The following is a 19,149-nucleotide window of genomic DNA, read 5'->3' as shown; positions in this document are numbered from 1 at the left end:
CAGGTTAGACATGTTACCCCTATACATATCTACTCTATAACTTCTCATGTTCTTCCTATTTTTATTTCTCATGTTTTTGTTCTACCTTATGCTATTTTTAGTATTACATTGGTATTGATTACTGCATTGTTGGGTTTAGAGCTTGCAAGAAAGGCATTTCCCTGTACTTGTGCACATGACATTAAAACTTATTTGATAATACGGACGCCTTTGTAATCGACCTGTAAATCCCCTCACAATAACAAGGCCTATGCCACATTGATGAGTATTTATATGGCGTTCTGGGGCTCTGGAGGCTGGAGTATATTGAAATAATTTCATAGTCTTCCCACACACAAATGTATATCTGAAGCAAATTGCCATTGCCACAAATGTACAGAATTCAGTGGGGGCATGAACATGAGTCACAACACAGACAGAGATATATGCAAACACATGCAGACAACGGTTGAGACAACCAGCCCATATCATACATACACAAAGAGGGACATGACCCACCTGGAAATTGAGCCATTGACGTCAAAGCTTCTAGACCAATAGAATGTATCCCTCTCTCCCTCCCTCCACCCTGCCAGGACATTGACAGCTGGGGTTAAGGAGTAGTATCAGTCACGATGCAGTTTCTCTATGATATGACATCAGCATGTGATATGGATAATTGGTATGGCATTGGAATCAATTTGATTGATTAGATCAATTCAAATTGAATTAGTACAGATGTGTCAGATGTATGGGTATTACTGATACTGTACAGAGCAATAGCCTACTACAGATCAATGTCTATATGATGCCAAGCAAGCATTAAGAACCAATTAGCCTGAATTTCACTGACGTTATCTTATTGAAATCAGACAGTGTCTTCAGGCTACAACCAGGGCCTAAGATGATGCAGGTTGATTAGTATCTGAGGCACTTGGAGATAACAGGTTTTTATGTCTCTCTAATAGGCTGATACAATTTGATATTACATCGAACAGATGGCGCAACATATGCAGATATTACAACAATATGTATATTACTGTAGTTACACTTGAGACTGCTGCTAATTAAAAGCCTGCAAGAAAGTTTCTATTTGACCTTAAAGGCCAGTGTTTTGGGCGGATGGGCTGTAGGAGGAGGGAGAGGGTGGAACTGAGTGGTAATGGGTTTCTGTTTACCCGGAGCATCCCCACAACCACAAGCAATTAGCCAAGCTGCTTGAGCCTTACTTCCTTTACTGCTTGGTGTGTGTGTGTGTGTGTGTGTGTGTGTGTGTGTGTGTGTGTGTGTGTGTGTGTGTGTGTGTGTGTGTGTGTGTGTGTGTGTGTGTGTGTGTGTGTGTGTGTGTGTGTGTGTGTATGTATGCTTGCGGTAATTAGGGAATTACATGAAGTGGAGGCTTGTGCTGAATGTAAAATATGGTTGGTCTATTAGCCAAATACATCAACAGAAGCATACAGACACACTGAGACACGAGTCTAATCTAATTGTTACAATGGCAAAACAGAAGTGATATCTGAAAGCATATCTGGAATCAGGTAAACAAATCATACTACTGTACACATCTGAGTGCCGACTCCCGACGTAAATGTATGAATGAAATTGACGGCGTCCCCCTGACCTGCGCCAGACAGGACTTAACAGGCAACCGAAATAAATGACCACTGGCTGACGATTGCATCGTCATAGGCACCTCCCATAGCGCACGGTCTCTCTGCAGTCCTCATCACCCCGCATCATTCTTCGGCCGATCTTGGGCGTGAGTCATCGATGGACTTTACTCTCTGTCACGGGGGACGCCCGCGAACGCCTTTTGTTGACGCATAGGTACAAATCACAATTTACTACGAACATCAGCAGTTATGGTAGGCTACCTGATTAGGGCGCGATACGGGAACAGGAAGTGATCTCTACCAATATGTTTTAAATCAACAGATGTTGCATTTCTCCTTGCTTGGCCAGCATTATTATCCAAAATGCTGTGCAGCGTTGCTGTAATAGCCTACACAAATGTTTAGTTGTAAACACAAATAATGCAGCATTATGTAGCATACGAAATGCTTCACGTAGTCTCAAGTCCCTGTACAAATTATTATAGCTGGGCCTGTAATCTATAATTAGCCTATACTCTGGCGAACTCGTGGGCATGGTTGTATAGGTCTATGACCATCTAAATAGACATTGTGCTGTGGGCTAATTAAATCACGTCCATAATGTCCAGAGATTCATCACTATTGGTTAATTAACAACCAATACAATTAGACATGATAGCATTTCCAATTGAAAGTTGAGGTTAAGATATTATAAAATAATTGAACAAATGTGAGCCAGTTCTAATTGGGTTTGTATGTTTCTTTGGATCTAGTATTGCGTATGTCGCAGTGACGCACGAGTCAGGTGGCGCCTCATATAATGGGAGGAGCTGTCCCTGGTGCTGAACACAGAATCCCTGCTCACGCTCACACTGAGAAAGAGATGCTAAGTTCACTCACGACGATCAATTGAAACTATTCTGCAGAGGTAAGACTTTACTCAGGGCCTACATCGAAATTATTATTATTTAGAGAAAATGGATTTCAATTAAGACTATTTTCAGTTCGTTTAATATGTTTGTCCATTTTAAAATCCGTTTAGCTTTGCAACCAACCTGATGCATTGCAAACAGGTCTGCCGCAGTGAAGAGATGCATACTCTGTTCTGTCATTCTTAGACTAACTAAAGTTTATTATAGTTTTCGTTTTCAGTAATTTGCAGTTATTATGTAGGCTAAACTGATAAGTAGCCTAAATTAAGCAATACTTTGATTTCAAAACCAATTAATCCACTAGTTGGTTTATAAGTAGCCGTGTTCAATACCTTTATCCAAATTAGGTGTATGATTATAAAGTTCTATCGCATTTTATCAGTAAAAAGCTCGTGCAACAAATACAACAGCGTTTTAGTGCGCTAGAGATGTCTTGTGTGTAGGTAGTTGTGTTTCGACAGCAGCCAGCATCAGCCGAAGGGTTACCTAGACAACTAGATTGCTGCCTTCCGGAATGAGTCACAATTTGAAAAATAATGAGATTTACAAGCGAGCTGAATATCCATGTTATTACTGCTCCGCAAACAATAATTTGGGCATTCAACAGATGCGATTTTAAATCTCTGGATAAAAACTCATTGCATATCACTATCACTGGTAAACTATAACTATATATCTGAAGCGTCAAACGGGAATAAAATGGCAGGTCTGAAAATGAAAGGTTTCAGAATTTAAATGAGGATCATGAGAGCTGATCATTACAAAAGCATTTCAACTGGCCTTATCATTAAAAAAGGTCCATTGCAGCCATTTTATCTCAATATCAAATTATTTCTGGGTAACAGTTAAGTATTTTACTGGGATTACGTTAAATTAAAGAGCAATTTCTCCAGCATGCATTTTCACAGTATTATTCCAACATCAGTGTGGAAATATATATAAAACACAAGAAACTCACGATTTTGACTGCACAGTCCTTTAACAAATTCTTGTTTGAAAGAAATATGTACATAATGGTCTGACCAGTGAAAAAATCATATCCTAAACCTAAAGGTTAGCATTGACACTTCTCTCTCTGTTGTGTCTGTCATCTCCAGGCTGAAGACACCATGCCATCACTCCCCACGCTCTCCTCGGTAGGGATGGCCTTCCTCTTCTCCCTGCTCCTCCTCCTCTTCCTCCTGGGCTCTGGCAGTGTCCAGGGGGCCTCTCTCAGAGAACACAGACTGAAAGGCAGTGAGCTGGACCCCCAGCAAGTAGACACCCCCTACCTCCCCACCAACGCAGACATGCTCAAGGCCTTGGAGTACATTGAGAGCCTCCGCCAGCGTACCGGGGGAGGAGCGCCAGCCCCCCAGGAGCAGGCTCCCCTCACTCCAGACTACGACACCACTAACATGGACAAAGACTCAGAGAAACTCCGCTCCATGCTGAGGCTAGCCTCTCCTGCCCAGACCAGTCAGCGTAAGATCGGCCAGGACCAGGATGAAGAGGATGAGGAAGGGGAGCGCAACAAGGAGGACAAGACCCAGGAGTGGCTGCAGGCGGTGCTGAGTACCCTCCAGCAGACCGAGAAGGGCCCCAAGCCAGCCCCTGTGAGGCCCAGTGCAGCCCGCCACACTCTGGGCAAAGGGCGGAGACCGGCGAAGGAGGAGAGCCAGTTGGGAGAGGGCGTGGCATATCCATGGTCACAGCAGCAGCGTACCAGCCGGCCTAACAGGAAGTACCCACTGATGTTTGAAGATGAGGAGGACGGTGAGGAAGAAAGCAGAGCCCCAGGCCGCGAGAGCCCCTTCAAACGCACCAATGAGAACATGGAAGGGAAGTATACACCCCAGAACCTGGCCAACCTGCAGTCTGTGTTTGAGGAACTGGGGAGGATAGCCAATGCCAAGGCTGGGCACAAACGCCAGACTGAGGATGATGAAGAGGAGGATGATGATGATGACGACATATTCCGGGTGAGGAATCTGGCCTATGAGGATGTGATGGGGGGAGAGGACTGGGCGCCCTTAGAGGAGCAGGTGGAGACGGAGGATGAGGAGAGTGACAACAGGCAGGAGTTTGACAGAGGCTTGAAGGATGATGAAGAGGATGATGATAATGAAGATGAGGAGGAGATTGATGAGGTCAAGCGATCGAGCCAGCCGGTTCCGGGAGAACATGACCCAGATGACATCACCAAACTGGTCGACTACTACCTTCTGAAGGTGCTAGAGAAAACAGAGCAGGAGGAGCGGAAGAGAGAGCTAGAAGAAGAGGAGGAGAGGGAAGAGAGGAGGGCAACTCAAATTCTGTACAGCGACAAGGTAGATCCACAAGCCATTTACCACCTCATCCAAATCTCCCAGAAACTACAGATCCCACCAGAAGACCTGATGGACATGCTGAAGAGTGGGGAGATGACAAAACAGGACAGGACACCACTGAGGACACAAGCACATTCTTGGACACCCAACGATCTGGCCAGGGTAGAGGACAAACTAACTCAGATCTCCTCTAAGAAAAATAAGATCCCTCTAGAGACATTCTTCAACAGACGGCTGCCTGAGACCCAAACAAGCAACGTCCCATACGAAATAAACACAGAAGACATTCAAAAAATCCTTGGGCTGGGAAGTGTGGCAAATCAGAATGCACCCGCACTCAAGAAGCAGAAACAGCATACAAGCCCACCGTTAAGGTTTTACGCGCCAGCTGGAAGGCAGAAAGACTACATGTTCTCTGAGCCAAACGTCCCAGAGAAAGGAAAGGGTGACTACGACAACACTGTCGACGAAGACGAGCTGGAGACATATCTGGCTGCCCAGATGTTGGTGCAGTACCCGCAGGCAGCAAACAAGGCAGACCAAAAAAAGCGTGCATCGCAGCCTCCCTCACAAGACGATAAGCTTGTGCTGGGAAAGTTCGAGCAGGCGGTACAGGACTACTTTGACCAAATGGACTCAGACAAAAGCCAGCCTCAGAAAAGGCAGTCAGAACCCGAGGAGGACACGGGCGGTGCTTTGCAAACGCATGGCTTGGATGACGACGTGCTGCTGAAAGTCCTAGGCTATCTGAACCCAGAGACCGAAGATAAGGACCTTTACGCCAAAACTGTCAAAGGAATGTAGATGGGGGAGATGCAGCTACATATTATATAATTGTTTTGATGGGGGGGAATCATAATAAATTATTTTGAAAAATAAATACATGCAATGGAGTTTAGTCTCTTCAGTAGATTTACTACAGCTCATGCTTTAATAGCCAATTTATACATGAACTTGATCTGATGTAGCTACAAGGGAGTGCCTATTGGTGGTTGTAACTGGGTGTGTGGCATAATATTCAATGTTTTTGATAGGCTAGATAAAACAACACTTCAAACTAGCCGTACATTTCAGTGCCCATACAGCCGAATCAGTGTTGGATTCTTCACATCCACTTGTGTTATTCCTCGTAAATTATATTTCGTACATGTGTTCGGTAATGTGTGACGTATGAGATGAATAAAGCATTGACTTTATTTTTTCCTTACTGTGTAGTGTTTACTCATTTGGAGCACACAGAGATGGTGAACAGGCTGCAGGATATCACATTCAAAACACCATCTGCCTCAATGTGTCAGCAACAACAATATGTAGCCTCGATCAATCAAACATCTTAGTTTGACAGGTAAGCTAGTAGTATATTGTAATCCATTTGGAGCTACAATAATGAGAAAACCTGATATTGGGAATTTCCGACACACAGAATGAGATTCTATTTCCATGATTTTAGCACCATAGGTCAACTCAGGTTGCAACGAACTAAGACGACAAATATCTTAGCCTGGGGCAAGCAGGGTAGTTCTAGTCAATTCCAGCTATAAAACCAAGAGATATAGTCTAATAAAGTAGCAATAATCAATTTTCAAAAGTTGGAAACAACGTACTCCAACTAACATTTAAAAGACTATTCTGGAAACAAAACTACTCAGACAGTACAACTTTAACGGTACTGCAACACTTTTCAAAATGTCCACCTTTAACTTCAGCCTTAGAACCCTCTGGCTAGAGCTTGACTACTGATACATATTACAATAAGGCACTATGCTTGTGTAGACAATGGATACATTAGACAACATAGAATTAAAATAATAAATGTGACTTTCAAAATGGTAATATTGTGGTTTAAATCCTTTGGATCAACTCACAACTGAATTAAAACATTTGAAAATGCAGCTGCAATATTCTAAAATAACATTAATTTGCTTGAAAATCACATAAGGCAAAGTAGGCTACCATTTTTTAAAACATGTATGATCCTATCAAATATAATGTCATTATAAAATAGTTTAAACTAATAACACATAAAAAAATCTCAAAGTAAAAAAAGTTAAACTGTGTTTTAAAACAAACTCCTAATGCATCTTTTAGAAAGTGCTTATATAAAACAACAGACTGTGTTGTTACTATATTACTATGTGTGATGTCTGAATGGAAGAGTGTATTACTATGTGTGATGTCTGAATGGAAGAGTGTATTACTATGTGCGATGTCTGAATGGAAGAGTGTATTACTATGTGCGGTGTCTGAATGGAAGAGTGTATTACTATGTGTGATGTCTGAATGGAAGAGTGTATTACTATGTGCGGTGTCTGAATGGAAGAGTGTATTACTATGTGCGGTGTCTGAATGGAAGAGTGTATTACTATGTGTGATGTCTGAATGGAAGAGTGTATTACTATGTGTGATGTCTGAATGGAAGAGTGTATTACTATGTGCGGTGTCTGAATGGAAGAGTGTATTACTATGTGCGGTGTCTGAATGGAAGAGTGTATTACTATGTGTGATGTCTGAATGGAAGAGTGTATTACTATGTGTGATGTTTGAATGGAAGAGTGTATTACTATGTGTGATGTCTGAATGGAAGAGTGTATTACTATGTGTGATGTCTGAATGGAAGAGTGTATTACTATGTGTGATGTCTGAATGGAAGAGTGTATTACTATGTGTGATGTCTGAATGGAAGAGTGTATTACTATGTGCGATGTCTGAATGGAAGAGTGTATTACTATGTGCGGTGTCTGAATGGAAGAGTGTATTACTATGTGTGATGTCTGAATGGAAGAGTGTATTACTATGTGCGATGTCTGAATGGAAGAGTGTATTACTATGTGTGGTGTCTGAATGGAAGAGTGTATTACAGTTTAATAGTTTAAATGTTGTGGCACTTATGGCAACTGGGGAAAGGATTCTTCAGTCTTAAGGTTCAACTCATGTCCCTGTTATTGGTTCAGTAGGTCGGTTTACTCATATACTCCTCCATTGTCTGTTGAGAGAACAGAATAAACATATTTACATATTTTGGCAAGTGTGTCACACTTAAGTGACTGTGTGTGTGTGTGTGTGTGTCTGTGTGTGGGGAGGGGTCACCTCTTGTAGTGTCTCTGCCTCCTCCATAGCGATGCCCACAGCTGTCTTGGAGGTCTCCAGGATCTCTCCTCCCATCAGGAACTCATCAAGGATGAAGTAGGCCTTCTCAAAGTTAAAGATGATGTCCAGCTCACACACCTGCAGTGTGCATGCACATGTACACAGTTAAAGTCCATCGATGACTCACTCACGCCCAAGATCAACCAAAGAATGAGGCAGGGTTGTAGGGGACTGCAGAAAGAGACCGTGCGGTATGGGAGGTGCCTATGACGGGGTTATTGTCAGCCAGTGGTCTTTTATTTTGGTTGCCTGTCAAGTCCTGTCTGTCGCACGTCAGGGTGATGCAGTCACTTTCATTTATACATTTCTGTCAGGAGGCAGCATGGATCCTGATTCCTGATACACTTTCTGATCACTTCTGTTTTGCCATTGTAACAATTAGATTAAACTAGTGTCTCAGTGTGTCTGTATGCTTCTGTTGATGTATTTGACTGACTCATTTTACTTTCAACACAAGCCTCCACTTTTCATGTAATTCTGTAATAACCACACACATGCACGAGCACAGACACACCCATGTCTTACTATACTTGTGAGGACCATTCATTGATTCCCATTCAAAATCCTATTTTCCCTAACCCCCAACCCTAACCTTAACCCTAAACATAACCCCTAATCCTGAAATTGCCTTTTTTCCTACTGAGGACCAGCAAAATTTCCTCACTTATCTGAATTTTTGTTTGTTTACTATTCTTGGGAATAGTAAACTAAAACATGTACACACACGATGAAGCAGGCCTTGTCAAAGTTAAAGATGATATCCAACCCACAGACCTGCAGCAGAGCAGACAGGGCGACAACAGCACTTCAATGAAAGGAATTAGGCACCATTAAGATTATAAAAATGTTGAAAATGCTGTAAAAAGCACATTTAGTTTCTATTCACCAATTTCATCTGAACTTTCCCTGTGTTATATTGAACATTGTCCCCCAAAGAGACCTTAACCTGCCAATGAATAGCCCTTGCATTGCCTGTACATCATGCTTACGTTGCCAAAGTATTTGTCCAGCAGCTCGACATATCGGTGCAGCACCTCCAAGGTCAACAGTTCATTGTCCTGGTCCTCCAAACCACAGCAGAAGTAGAGGCTGGCATACCTGCAAGGGGGTCAGAGATCAAGGAACAGGGTTATGGTTTTTATGTTTATATGGAGAGAGTCACTTTACCATAGAGGTTCATGCTTATTAAGCCAAATGGTGACTAAGGGTAGAACATACTGCTCTTGTCTGTTATGTGTTTAACTTGTACAGTGAGTGTACAAAACATTAAGAACACCTGCCCTTTCCATGATAGCTTTCACCTGGATTTACCTGGTCAGTCTATGATCCCTTATTGATGTCACTTGTTAAAAACACTTCAATCAGTGCCGATGAAGGGGAGGAGACAGGTTAAAGAAGGATTTAAGCCTTGATACAATTGAGACATGGATTGTGTATGTGCCCCATTCAGAGGGTGAATGAGCAAGACAAAATATTTAAGTGCCTTTGAGCAGGGTATGGTAGTAGGTGCCAGGCGCACCGGTTTGAGTGTGTCAAGAACCGCAACACTGCTAGGTTTTTCACGCTCAACAGTTTCCTGTGTGTATTAAGAATGGTCCACCACCCAAAGTACTGACTGACTTTTAGAACTGTTAAGGCTCCATGGATTTATGAGGAATTGAAAAACTGTATGGTTGAAAGAGATGGGGCAAAAGGAGTGGCTAATAAGTCTGGCAGTACATCTGACTGGCTGACTTACTGCAAATTGAGAAATTATGTGACTAAACTGAACAAAAAGAAGAAACTTTATTATGAAGCCAAGATCAACAATATAAAGAATGATGGGAAAAAAACTTGAGTACTTTAAATGAAATTATGGGCAGAAAGACAAATTCAACTCCATCTTTCATCGAATCAGATGGCTTATTCATCACAAAACCATTTGATGTTGCCAATTATTTTAATGATTATTTCATTGGCAAAGTGGGCAAACTTAACAGGAAATGCCCACGACAAACAGTGAGCAATTATATTCATGCATAAAAAACTAATAATGAAAGAAAAGCAGTGCAAGTTTGAATTTTATAAAGTTAAGTGTGGGAGAGGTGGAAAAATGATTGTTAGGTCCACAGACGACACAATCGCAATCACACTGCCCTAAAACATCTGGACAAGAGGAATATTATGTAAGAATGCTGTTCATTGACTTCAGCTCAGCATTTAACACCATAGTACCCTCCAAACTCGTCATTAAGCTCAAGACCCTGGGTCTCGACCCTGCCCTGTGCAACTGGGTCCTGGACTTCCTGACGGGCCGCCCCCAGGTGGTGAGGGTAGGAAACAACATGGCCATGCACTCCTCCAACTCAATCGTCAAGTTTGCAAACAACACTACAGTGGTAGGCTTGATTACCAACAACGACGAGACGGCCTACAGGGAGGAGGTGAGGGCACTCAGAGTGTGGTGTCAGGAAAATAACCCCACACTCAATGTCAACAAAACAAAGGAGATGATCGTGGACTTCAGGAAACAGCAGAGGGAGCACCCCCCCTATCTACATCGACGGGACAGTAGTGAAGAGGGTGGAAAGTTTTCAGTTCCTCGGTGTACACATCACGGACAAAATGAAATGGTCCACCCACACAGACAGTGTGGTGAAGAAGGCGCAGCAGCGCCTCTTCAACCTCAGGAGGCTGAAGAAAGGCGGCTTGTCACCAAAAACACTCACAACCTGTTACAGATGCACAATCGAGAGCATCCTGTCGGGCTGTATCACCGCCTGGTACGGCAGCTGCTCCGCCCACAACCGTAAGGCTCTCCAGAGGGTAGTGAGGTCTGCACAACGCATCACCGGGGGCAAACTACCTGCCCTCCAGGATACCTACACCTCCCGATGCCACAGGAAGGCCATAAAGATCATCAAGGACAACAATCACCCGAGCCACTGCCTGTTCACCCCGCTATCATCCAGAAGGCGAGGTCAGTACAGGTGCATCAAAGCTGGGACCGAGAGACTGAAAAACAGCTTCTATCTCAAGGCCATCAGACTATTAAAAAGCCATCACTAAAATTGAGTGGCTGCTGCCAACATAGTGACTCATCTCTAGACACTTTAATAATTAAAAATTGGATGTAATAAATGTATATCACTAGCCGCTTTAAACAATGCCACTTTATATAATGTTTACATACCCTACATTACTCATCTCATATGTATATACTGTACTCTATACCATCTACTGCATCTTGCCTATGCCGTTCGGCCATCGCTCATCCATATATTTTTATGTACATATTCTTATTCATTCCTTTACACTTGTGTGTATAAGGTAGTTGTTGTAAAATTGTTAGATTACTTGTTAGATATTACTGCATGGTCGGAACTAGAAGCACAAACATTTCGCTACACTCGCATTAACATCTGTTAACCATGTGTATGTGACAAATAAAATTAGATTATTTAACTTGTGCGTCTGTTTGTTTTTGTGGGTAAGGAGGAAGGATTTTAAGAGGTTAAACATTAACCACTAATAAAAAGGGCCAAGGATGGTTCCAGTCTACCCCCTTCCACCCCCATCCATCCCGCCACACCACTACAGTACACAGGCACCTTAGTCTGTTTCCAGCCCAGAGACAATAGTGAGAGGGGGGAAACACAGACAGCAATAGGGGTCAACAGAGAAACAGACAGCAATAGGGCAGAGAAACAGAGAAACAGACAGCAATAGGGGTCAACAGAGAAACAGACAGCAATAGGGCAGAGAAACAGAGAAACAGACAAAAGAAAAGACAGAAGTCAAAAATAGGAAACCAAATAATCTGCCAAATAAAGCAAATTAAAGAGAGAGAGAGGGATATAAGAGAAAGAGATCGAAGGTAAACCACAGACAGATCCAGCCCCAAACACATAATCTACTTCCTCAGTCACCTCTTGTAAACAATCTTGAGGTCCCTCCAGTGGAGGAAGTTAGAGGAGCGGGGAGGGCGAGCCAGCACCATCAGAGTCATTTCCCTGATCACCTTCTTTTTCTCTCTCTCAGTCACCGGAGTGAACCACTTCTGCAGTCGCAGCTTCCCCTGCCGGCTGAACAGCAGCAGGAAGCGCATCTGTGGGGAGAGGGGGCAGGAAGTTGACCCGCTTGGAACCAAATCATAGAAATAGAATGACTAGAATGGGTATTATTGCAGGCAACAGATTGAAGCAGAATAGTTCCTCTTGTTCATTAGGTTCTCTGGTGTCACTCTGGTGTCCAACCATGTTGTTAACGCCTAGTTAATCAGTAACTGCATTAATACGTATTCACATACACCGAATGATACATCGTATGCTCATGTAACATAGTATGCTCATGTAACACACAAATTGACATTTTCATATAGGCTACTCACTCACACATACTCAGACACTTTGAACACACCCCACAATTATACTCATTATGCCTAGATGTGTTGCAATCCAAACCACACTTCTAACTGATGCTTGTTGTGCCAGACATAAACAATATTTCACAATTCTCCACGGTCAGCCTTATAATGGCCAGTTTAAGCAAAAATGTAACTTACACATTACTTTCAAGACGTTCTACTATAAAAACATGACAGCAACGCTTCTTTAGGCTACTGTAGCCTCCGGGCAAACAGGTTCAGGCGACAAGACTCAAGTTCAACGACAGGCCAAAGGAACTAAGTGTGATGGAGCGCCAATGACCACACAGTTACAGTTACAGTAGACTACTCACCTTTTGGACAGGTGCATGTTATAAAGAGAGCATTTACTTGCCCTGTAAAATATGTCAAAACTTGAACATGGAACCAAAAGACGACATTTGACTCACCATCGTGAAGCTGCAATGTGAGGCTAAGGCCGACACTTGATGAAAAATATGTTATCTAAATTCTTGCGTGAAACCGATTCATATGGCTGAGGCATCGTCAACCTTCCCACAATGCTGTGGGTTAAATTGCGAAACCACACCTTCTCTTTACTGTGCCGCGCCTCGTTTTTTGCTTTGCTTGGTCGAGATTGGTTCACACCTGTCACAGGAGCTTTCCTGGGAAAGGTGGATTGCAGTGTACTGTATGTACACTCTGGTTTGGGATCAAATATAGAAACCATCCTGCTTGTCAAACCAAATGATGTGTTTGTGTGTCTATCATCTTTCATTTCCAGACATATTGCGTGTTATTAGAGCTTTTTCTATTGTAGCCTACATGCCGATAAAAACCGACAATAGCTTCATTTCCCCTAGAATTGTTATCAATAATTCCCTGATAAAATTTTCTTCTGTTACTGAAATATGCGGTTGTTGAAATACATTTAATTTACATTTGAAATGCTGTACAAGCAAATCCTGAATTTGCCATGTAAGCCTATTGAATATTCAGTAGGAAATATATTTTATTTCATTAATTCAAGCCTATAGACATCAAGGACAGTGTCGAGCTGACACCAGTTGACACTGAATTTCATTGTGCTTCAGTTATTGTTCCCTAGTCGCCGCTGGGTGGCCGAAGGTGTCATCCAATGTAAATTGAAACACGTGGGTTTGGCCCAAGTTAAAACCGGAGGAGAGAGTGCAATAACAGACGACGGGACGAGAGGTTTCCATGGGTAATACAACGATGTCTCTTTACCGCAACTCCGCTTGGTTTCTGAAAGGAATGACTGAATTCACCAGGTAAGATTTGCTATGTTATGGTGTGTCTGTCATCATCATCTTTCATGCTTTTATATTTACTCTGGAGAACAGTAGGCAACTGATAACTGGTCCCACACCTTTTGGGTCCATACGCACACATTTGTTATGGTTGATTCAGGTTATTTCATGGAATCAAATCCCTGGCTACAAATGCCACAAATATAAACTAAATCAATAAAATGTATAAAACTGAATAATACAAAATACATTCCTATTTCCAGAACAATGTGTATATTCTCTCTCTCTCTCTCTCTCTTTGTTTGTATGTGTGTTCATCCTTTGGCATGATAGTATTCAATTAATCACAGTGAACATCACAGTGTTTCAGATAGATTATAGATTTCTTTTCACCCTCATTGATTAAGAATCAGGATAGGCAAACTGATCTAAGATCTTCAAAATAGGGCCTGGGCCTTTACTGCTGTGTGGTGTCAAAACCGCTAAATGGACTAAACTGTTGAAGAACTGTTTACTTTTTGCCATCATATTACTAAATAAATTGGGTTATCAATGCTTACTATAAAGCTTGCAATCTTATTTGGAAATCCACCAACTCAAGTCAAGGCCATCATGTGGAACTGTTGATAAATGGCTTACCAATAGCATCAGACCAAAAAAATAAAAAAATAAAAACAAAAAATAGCATCAGACCACACACTGCCTTTCCTCATTCTAAAACAAAGCAATCAAATCCAACTGAAGAGGTGTCTTTGTCATTTATTCAGCACTTCCTTTGTTCAATGTTGTGTTTTCTTGCAGAGACCAACCAGTCTCCCTGACCCTGGACTCCACTAGTGTTTACGCTGCATGACACCACCAAACAGAGCATGCATTTAGCCGAAAACAATCCCTAAGCACAGCACCGCTTTGCTCCCTTAATCCCCCATTGGGAACAATGGCTGCCATTGAACCCCTTGACGAGGCACATAGGCCGCTGTCGGTGTCACCAGCGGTGGCCTCAGAACCACCTCCTCTCTCCTTCTCACATTACCTAAGAGATGATGCAACAGTCTTTCCCTTTGTTAGACCTTTGTCTTGCTGATTGAATATCTAAACTGTTTGGAATTTGCTCCATTTTAGGTTCGGAGCGGGAGACAGCATCTATCTGACCCCAGGACATCTATGTGCACTGGCACTGACCCACTTTCTTATAATCTGTTTTCAATCGATCATTCAGTCATTTCAAGTGGAAAAGGGTGTATTGTTACTGAGCTCCTCAGTCCCCCTCTACCACCCTGTGGAGTGGAGCAGTGGATGGATATCCTCCACCTAACCGCTGTCTGTCTAACTGTGTGTGTTGCAGGAGTGCGTTCCTCTCTGCCGCCAAACACTTTGTGGAAAAGGACCTGCAGGTGTCCATGGCAGGCAGGGTCTTCATGATCACCGGAGCCAACAGTGGCATAGGGAGAGCTACAGCCATGGCCATCGCCAAGAGAGGTACAGTGTGTGTCTGTAGAGTAGAGAGAGTGTGTGTGTGCAAGTGTGAGTGAGTGTGTGTATGTGTGTCTTTGGAGGAAAAGAATCATCACGTTTCACCGCACTGAATACACCGCTGGTTCAGCCACTCTTCCTCTACTGTTATCCCCCCATCCCGTCTACAGGTGGTACAGTCCACATGGTGTGCAGGAACAAGGACAAAGCAGAGGAGGCCAGGGCTGACATTGTCAAGGAGTCAGGAAATAAAGTGAATGCGTTTGGGCCTCTCTCTCACCTTAAAAATGTTTGTGTGGGGGACTTTTTACACTGTTTGGATATTCTAAACCAGAGTGTAATAATCATGTAATTTCAGGAAATATATGTCCACATTCTGGACCTGTCGGAGACACGGAAGGTTTGGGAGTTTGCAGAGGCCTTCAAGAGGAAGTACAAAGCCTTGAATGTACTGGTGAGTGATGAACATATGTTTGACTCAAAGTGATAACCCTGTAACATATATTTTTCTCCCTCTAGTCATCACCCTGCCTTTCATCATCATCCTCTCTGTCTCTCGCTCGCTCTCTGTCTCTCGCTCTCTCTCGGTCTCTCGCTCTCTCTGTCTCTCATCCTTCCCATAATGTAGGGCTTCTTCCCATGTTTGATGTATTATTACATGTGTACAGTATTCATAATGTAGGATTATTTACTGACTGATTGATTTGATCAGATAAATAATGCAGGCTGCATCATGAGTGAGAGGGATGTGAACGCTGAGGGGCTGGAGAAGAGCTTTGCCAGTAACGTCATGGGTGAGTCAATGAGAGAGGTGAATGTGAATACGAATACTTCAGTCTCAATACCCTTTGAAAGACACACATCTCTCTCTATCTCTAGGTGTGTATATCCTGACCAAGGGCCTGATTCCCTTACTGGAGAAGAGTGCAGAGCCAAGAGTGGTGAGTTTGAAACCCACAACCCACTGGCACCACCACTGGTGGTTATTCTCTTAGATGTAATTTTACTAAATCCTCCTCCTCAGATCACAGTTTCATCTGGAGGGATGCTGGTCCAGAAGCTGAGGACAGGGAACCTGCAGACAGAAATAGGTCGCTATGACGGGACCATGGTCTACGCACAGCACAAGGTCAGGGGAGCAGGAGTGCAGGGGAGCGGGGGACCAGGGGAGCGGGAGGGCGGGGGAGATCGGGGGAGCGGGAGGGCAGGGGAGCTGGAGGGCGGGGGAGTGGGAGGGCGGGGTAGCAGGGGAGCGGGTTGGCGGGGTAGCGGGGGGGTGGGGGAGCAGGAGGGCGGGGGAGCGGGGGAATGTTGCGTTTGAGATTTGTGCTTGAACTGGTCCCAGCTACTGGTGTGTGTGTATGTATTGTGTGTGTTTCAGAGGCAACAGGTGGTGATGACAGAGCAGTGGGCCAAGACCCATAGCAACGTCCACTTCTCAGTGATGCACCCTGGCTGGGTGGACACGCCGGGTACTGTATCAATACACCACAACTACATAATCACCAGCAACTAACAGCTTTGGTTCTAAGTATGACAACATTGTAAACACATATCCACATTTGGAGGTTGACATTTACAATTGAGATGTACTATTTCAATACATAAATCCAACTCTGTTTTAATATTGTCTAAAACAGTTTTAAACATAATACACTAAGATAACTGTGTTACTGACGCGTCTCTCTCTCTCTCTCTGGAGTTGTAGCGGTGGCCAATGCCATGCCTGACTTCTACCAGTCTATGAAGGACAGCCTGAGGACCCCGGAGCAGGGGGCTGACACCGCGGTGTGGTTGGCCATCTCAGAGGCCACCGCCACCAAGCCCAGCGGAAGCTTCTTCCAGGGTAGGCAGTAAGAGACACAGAAAACACAAGTTCTAAATTAAGTATCACAAACAAAGTGAAGCATTGTCTGAAGAATGGGATTGTTCCCATTTGTTTAGCAATTACAGGTAGCAATATAATATGTGTTATATGGTAAAGTATCTGAAGTCATGACCAGAAGAGAGAGAGTGAGAGAGAAAGCTACAGTTAGACAGCAAAGTGAGGTCTAGCGTAGAGTGTCATGGGTTAACTGTCAGATCCACACACACTCTCTCTCCTCACAACCCGTTCTCAATATGTGCTTCTGGAGAAAACAAGAGCTCTCTAAAACAGCCAGGCTTCTCGGTACAGTGGACCTCAGTCAGAATTGGAGAAAAGAGGTCGAAGGAGAGGGAAAGGGGAGAGAGAGAAGAATAGTGACAGAGAGAGAAAGAGATGAGAGGATATTTGGAGCGTATGGTAGGGGTTTAGAGAGTGGGGAAGAAGGAGAGAAAGAAGACGAGTGCTGTCTGAATGCAGTGTTTGTCTGTGTGGGTTGGACTGAGGGCATGAGAGGATGGGGAAGGTTGGAGATAGCAGGCGGGCGGTGGGTTGGGCTGGGTTTCTGGCATTGGTCCACTGCAGCTGGAGCTCTCGGTACCAGAGAGTACAGTGGAACCCCCCTCTGACACACACCCTCTCTCTCCAATGCGGCGACCTCAGTGACCTTCCCCAGCACAGCGGGATAGAAAAGAAACACTTCAATAGAGTCACTAACACAGACACATCCTCTCATCTCTGTGCCTGCATGTACACAATACATGTCAGGGGATCTGGGGTCAACAGCTAGGCCTACGTTTTGGTTGAACTGTATTTTCTAGCTAACGTCATTGACATGGCTATAGGATGGATCAATCACAATGTGAATAGTAAATGCCACTATTTTAACCAACCAGGTTGTAAAACAGACTGTATTGTGTGTGTCAGATCGGAGGATGGTGTCGGCCCACCTGCCCCTGGCCTGGACCCACAGCTCCCCGTTGGAGCAGCAGAAGTTCATGAGTGTGATGGAGGATCTGGCCAAGACCTTCCAGCCCCATTGAGACCACTACCACACACAAGTACCATACCAGTACTACAGTACACACTGGAACCAGTGCCGTATACTGGGAACCAGTTCAGCATAGCTAACAGTCTACACATACCTGTCAGGGAGGGGGTCCTACTATATTTGATTTGCACTACTTTAACAGTTCAGATATTTATTGACCTCTAACACGTTTTAAATATATAACCTCTACATGGCTTAAAACACAATATTCTAAGCTAAAAACTCCTGCACTGAGGGCTAAAACAGAACAGTGTTTGATGATGCTGATTTGGGGTTCTCTGAAAAGAGTTCTTTACCTTGTAGCCTTTGAGCTGCTGATAGGGAAAGCACTTTTCAGTTCTTTATACATTTAACCCAACAAACACAGTATGTTGTTTTTCTACCACTTCAAGCAGTGACTCAATGAAAGCTGTCAATCAGATGGGAATCTGATGTGACCAAAGTCACTCCCTTATCCATCCACCAATCACATCACAGCCTGTTGCTATGGGCCCAGCCTAACACAGGGTTGGTTGGTTTGCTCTGCTTTGAAAATGTTCAAACTAATTTACCCAAGTGCTTCTTCAGTATTACAAACTCATGAAGTTGTCTGTTTATCCATGAAAAGTCTACAACGCTTGTGTACATAACTGATTAAATGCATTGGTGTGCATTAACACAATTACATCATCAGGAGGGCAAAACGACAGAGCAGGATTCATGAGTTAGCCAGCTAACTTTGATTAACAACCAGAAACATCAATTAGAAGGTCAACTTAGATATGTGGTTTTGGTTGTTGAGTCAATTACACCATCCTCATTTCATGCTCATCTACAAAATTATAATAATCTGAATATTTTGGCAAGTTAGCTGGTTAAATCATTGATCTTGCATTGTAATAGACCCCTCTGGGTGGTTATACTGAGCCCAGGCATGAAGAGACCTCTCACTATCAGCAGGTAGATGGAGCTTTTACCTATTCAGACCAGAGAAGTTCCCACCGCTGTACCTGACATGGCCAATACAGCTAAGATATATTTATGTAACACTTGATGTTTAAGGGGAACTTAAACACTTTGAGGAAATAATGAGATATATAAATATGCTTATTGATGAGGCAGTCATGTATTTTGTGATTTCATCCTTGAATAAAAAAATACACTGATGTAAAACCCAACTGATGTA

General features: G+C 43.3%; 3 protein-coding genes across 3 annotated transcripts; 2 read left to right on the top strand and 1 right to left on the bottom strand.

Moving 5' to 3' along the window:
* The first annotated feature begins 1,693 nt into the window (after nucleotides 1–1,693).
* On the top strand, nucleotides 1,694–6,015 carry LOC139549408 (secretogranin-2b-like). The gene is made up of 3 exons (XM_071359893.1): nucleotides 1,694–1,806; nucleotides 2,345–2,499; nucleotides 3,601–6,015. Exon 3 carries the CDS (start codon nucleotides 3,613–3,615, stop codon nucleotides 5,614–5,616), a length of 2,004 nt encoding a protein of 667 aa, XP_071215994.1. The 5' UTR covers nucleotides 1,694–1,806; nucleotides 2,345–2,499; nucleotides 3,601–3,612; the 3' UTR covers nucleotides 5,617–6,015.
* A 439-nt stretch (nucleotides 6,016–6,454) lies between these two features.
* LOC139549410 (AP-1 complex subunit sigma-3-like) lies at nucleotides 6,455–12,870 on the bottom strand. The gene is made up of 5 exons (XM_071359894.1): nucleotides 12,775–12,870; nucleotides 11,868–12,046; nucleotides 8,949–9,057; nucleotides 7,900–8,037; nucleotides 6,455–7,795 (listed from the first exon to the last, which is right to left on the bottom strand). Exons 1-5 carry the CDS (start codon nucleotides 12,775–12,777, stop codon nucleotides 7,760–7,762), a joined length of 465 nt encoding a protein of 154 aa, XP_071215995.1. The 5' UTR covers nucleotides 12,778–12,870; the 3' UTR covers nucleotides 6,455–7,759.
* Nucleotides 12,871–13,459: 589 nt separating this feature from the next.
* LOC139549407 (dehydrogenase/reductase SDR family member 12-like) lies at nucleotides 13,460–19,141 on the top strand. The gene is made up of 10 exons (XM_071359892.1): nucleotides 13,460–13,617; nucleotides 14,942–15,075; nucleotides 15,240–15,322; nucleotides 15,428–15,523; nucleotides 15,782–15,863; nucleotides 15,949–16,010; nucleotides 16,094–16,198; nucleotides 16,451–16,541; nucleotides 16,778–16,915; nucleotides 17,861–19,141. Exons 1-10 carry the CDS (start codon nucleotides 13,547–13,549, stop codon nucleotides 17,974–17,976), a joined length of 978 nt encoding a protein of 325 aa, XP_071215993.1. The 5' UTR covers nucleotides 13,460–13,546; the 3' UTR covers nucleotides 17,977–19,141.
* Nucleotides 19,142–19,149: the final 8 nt, after the last annotated feature.

The sequence above is a fragment of the Salvelinus alpinus genome, chromosome 22 (assembly GCF_045679555.1).
Source record: "Salvelinus alpinus chromosome 22, SLU_Salpinus.1, whole genome shotgun sequence".
NCBI classification, from domain to species: Eukaryota; Metazoa; Chordata; class Actinopteri; order Salmoniformes; family Salmonidae; genus Salvelinus; species Salvelinus alpinus.
The sequence above is the reverse complement of the archived record's forward strand: the minus strand, read 5'-3'. Positions and strand labels throughout refer to the sequence as shown.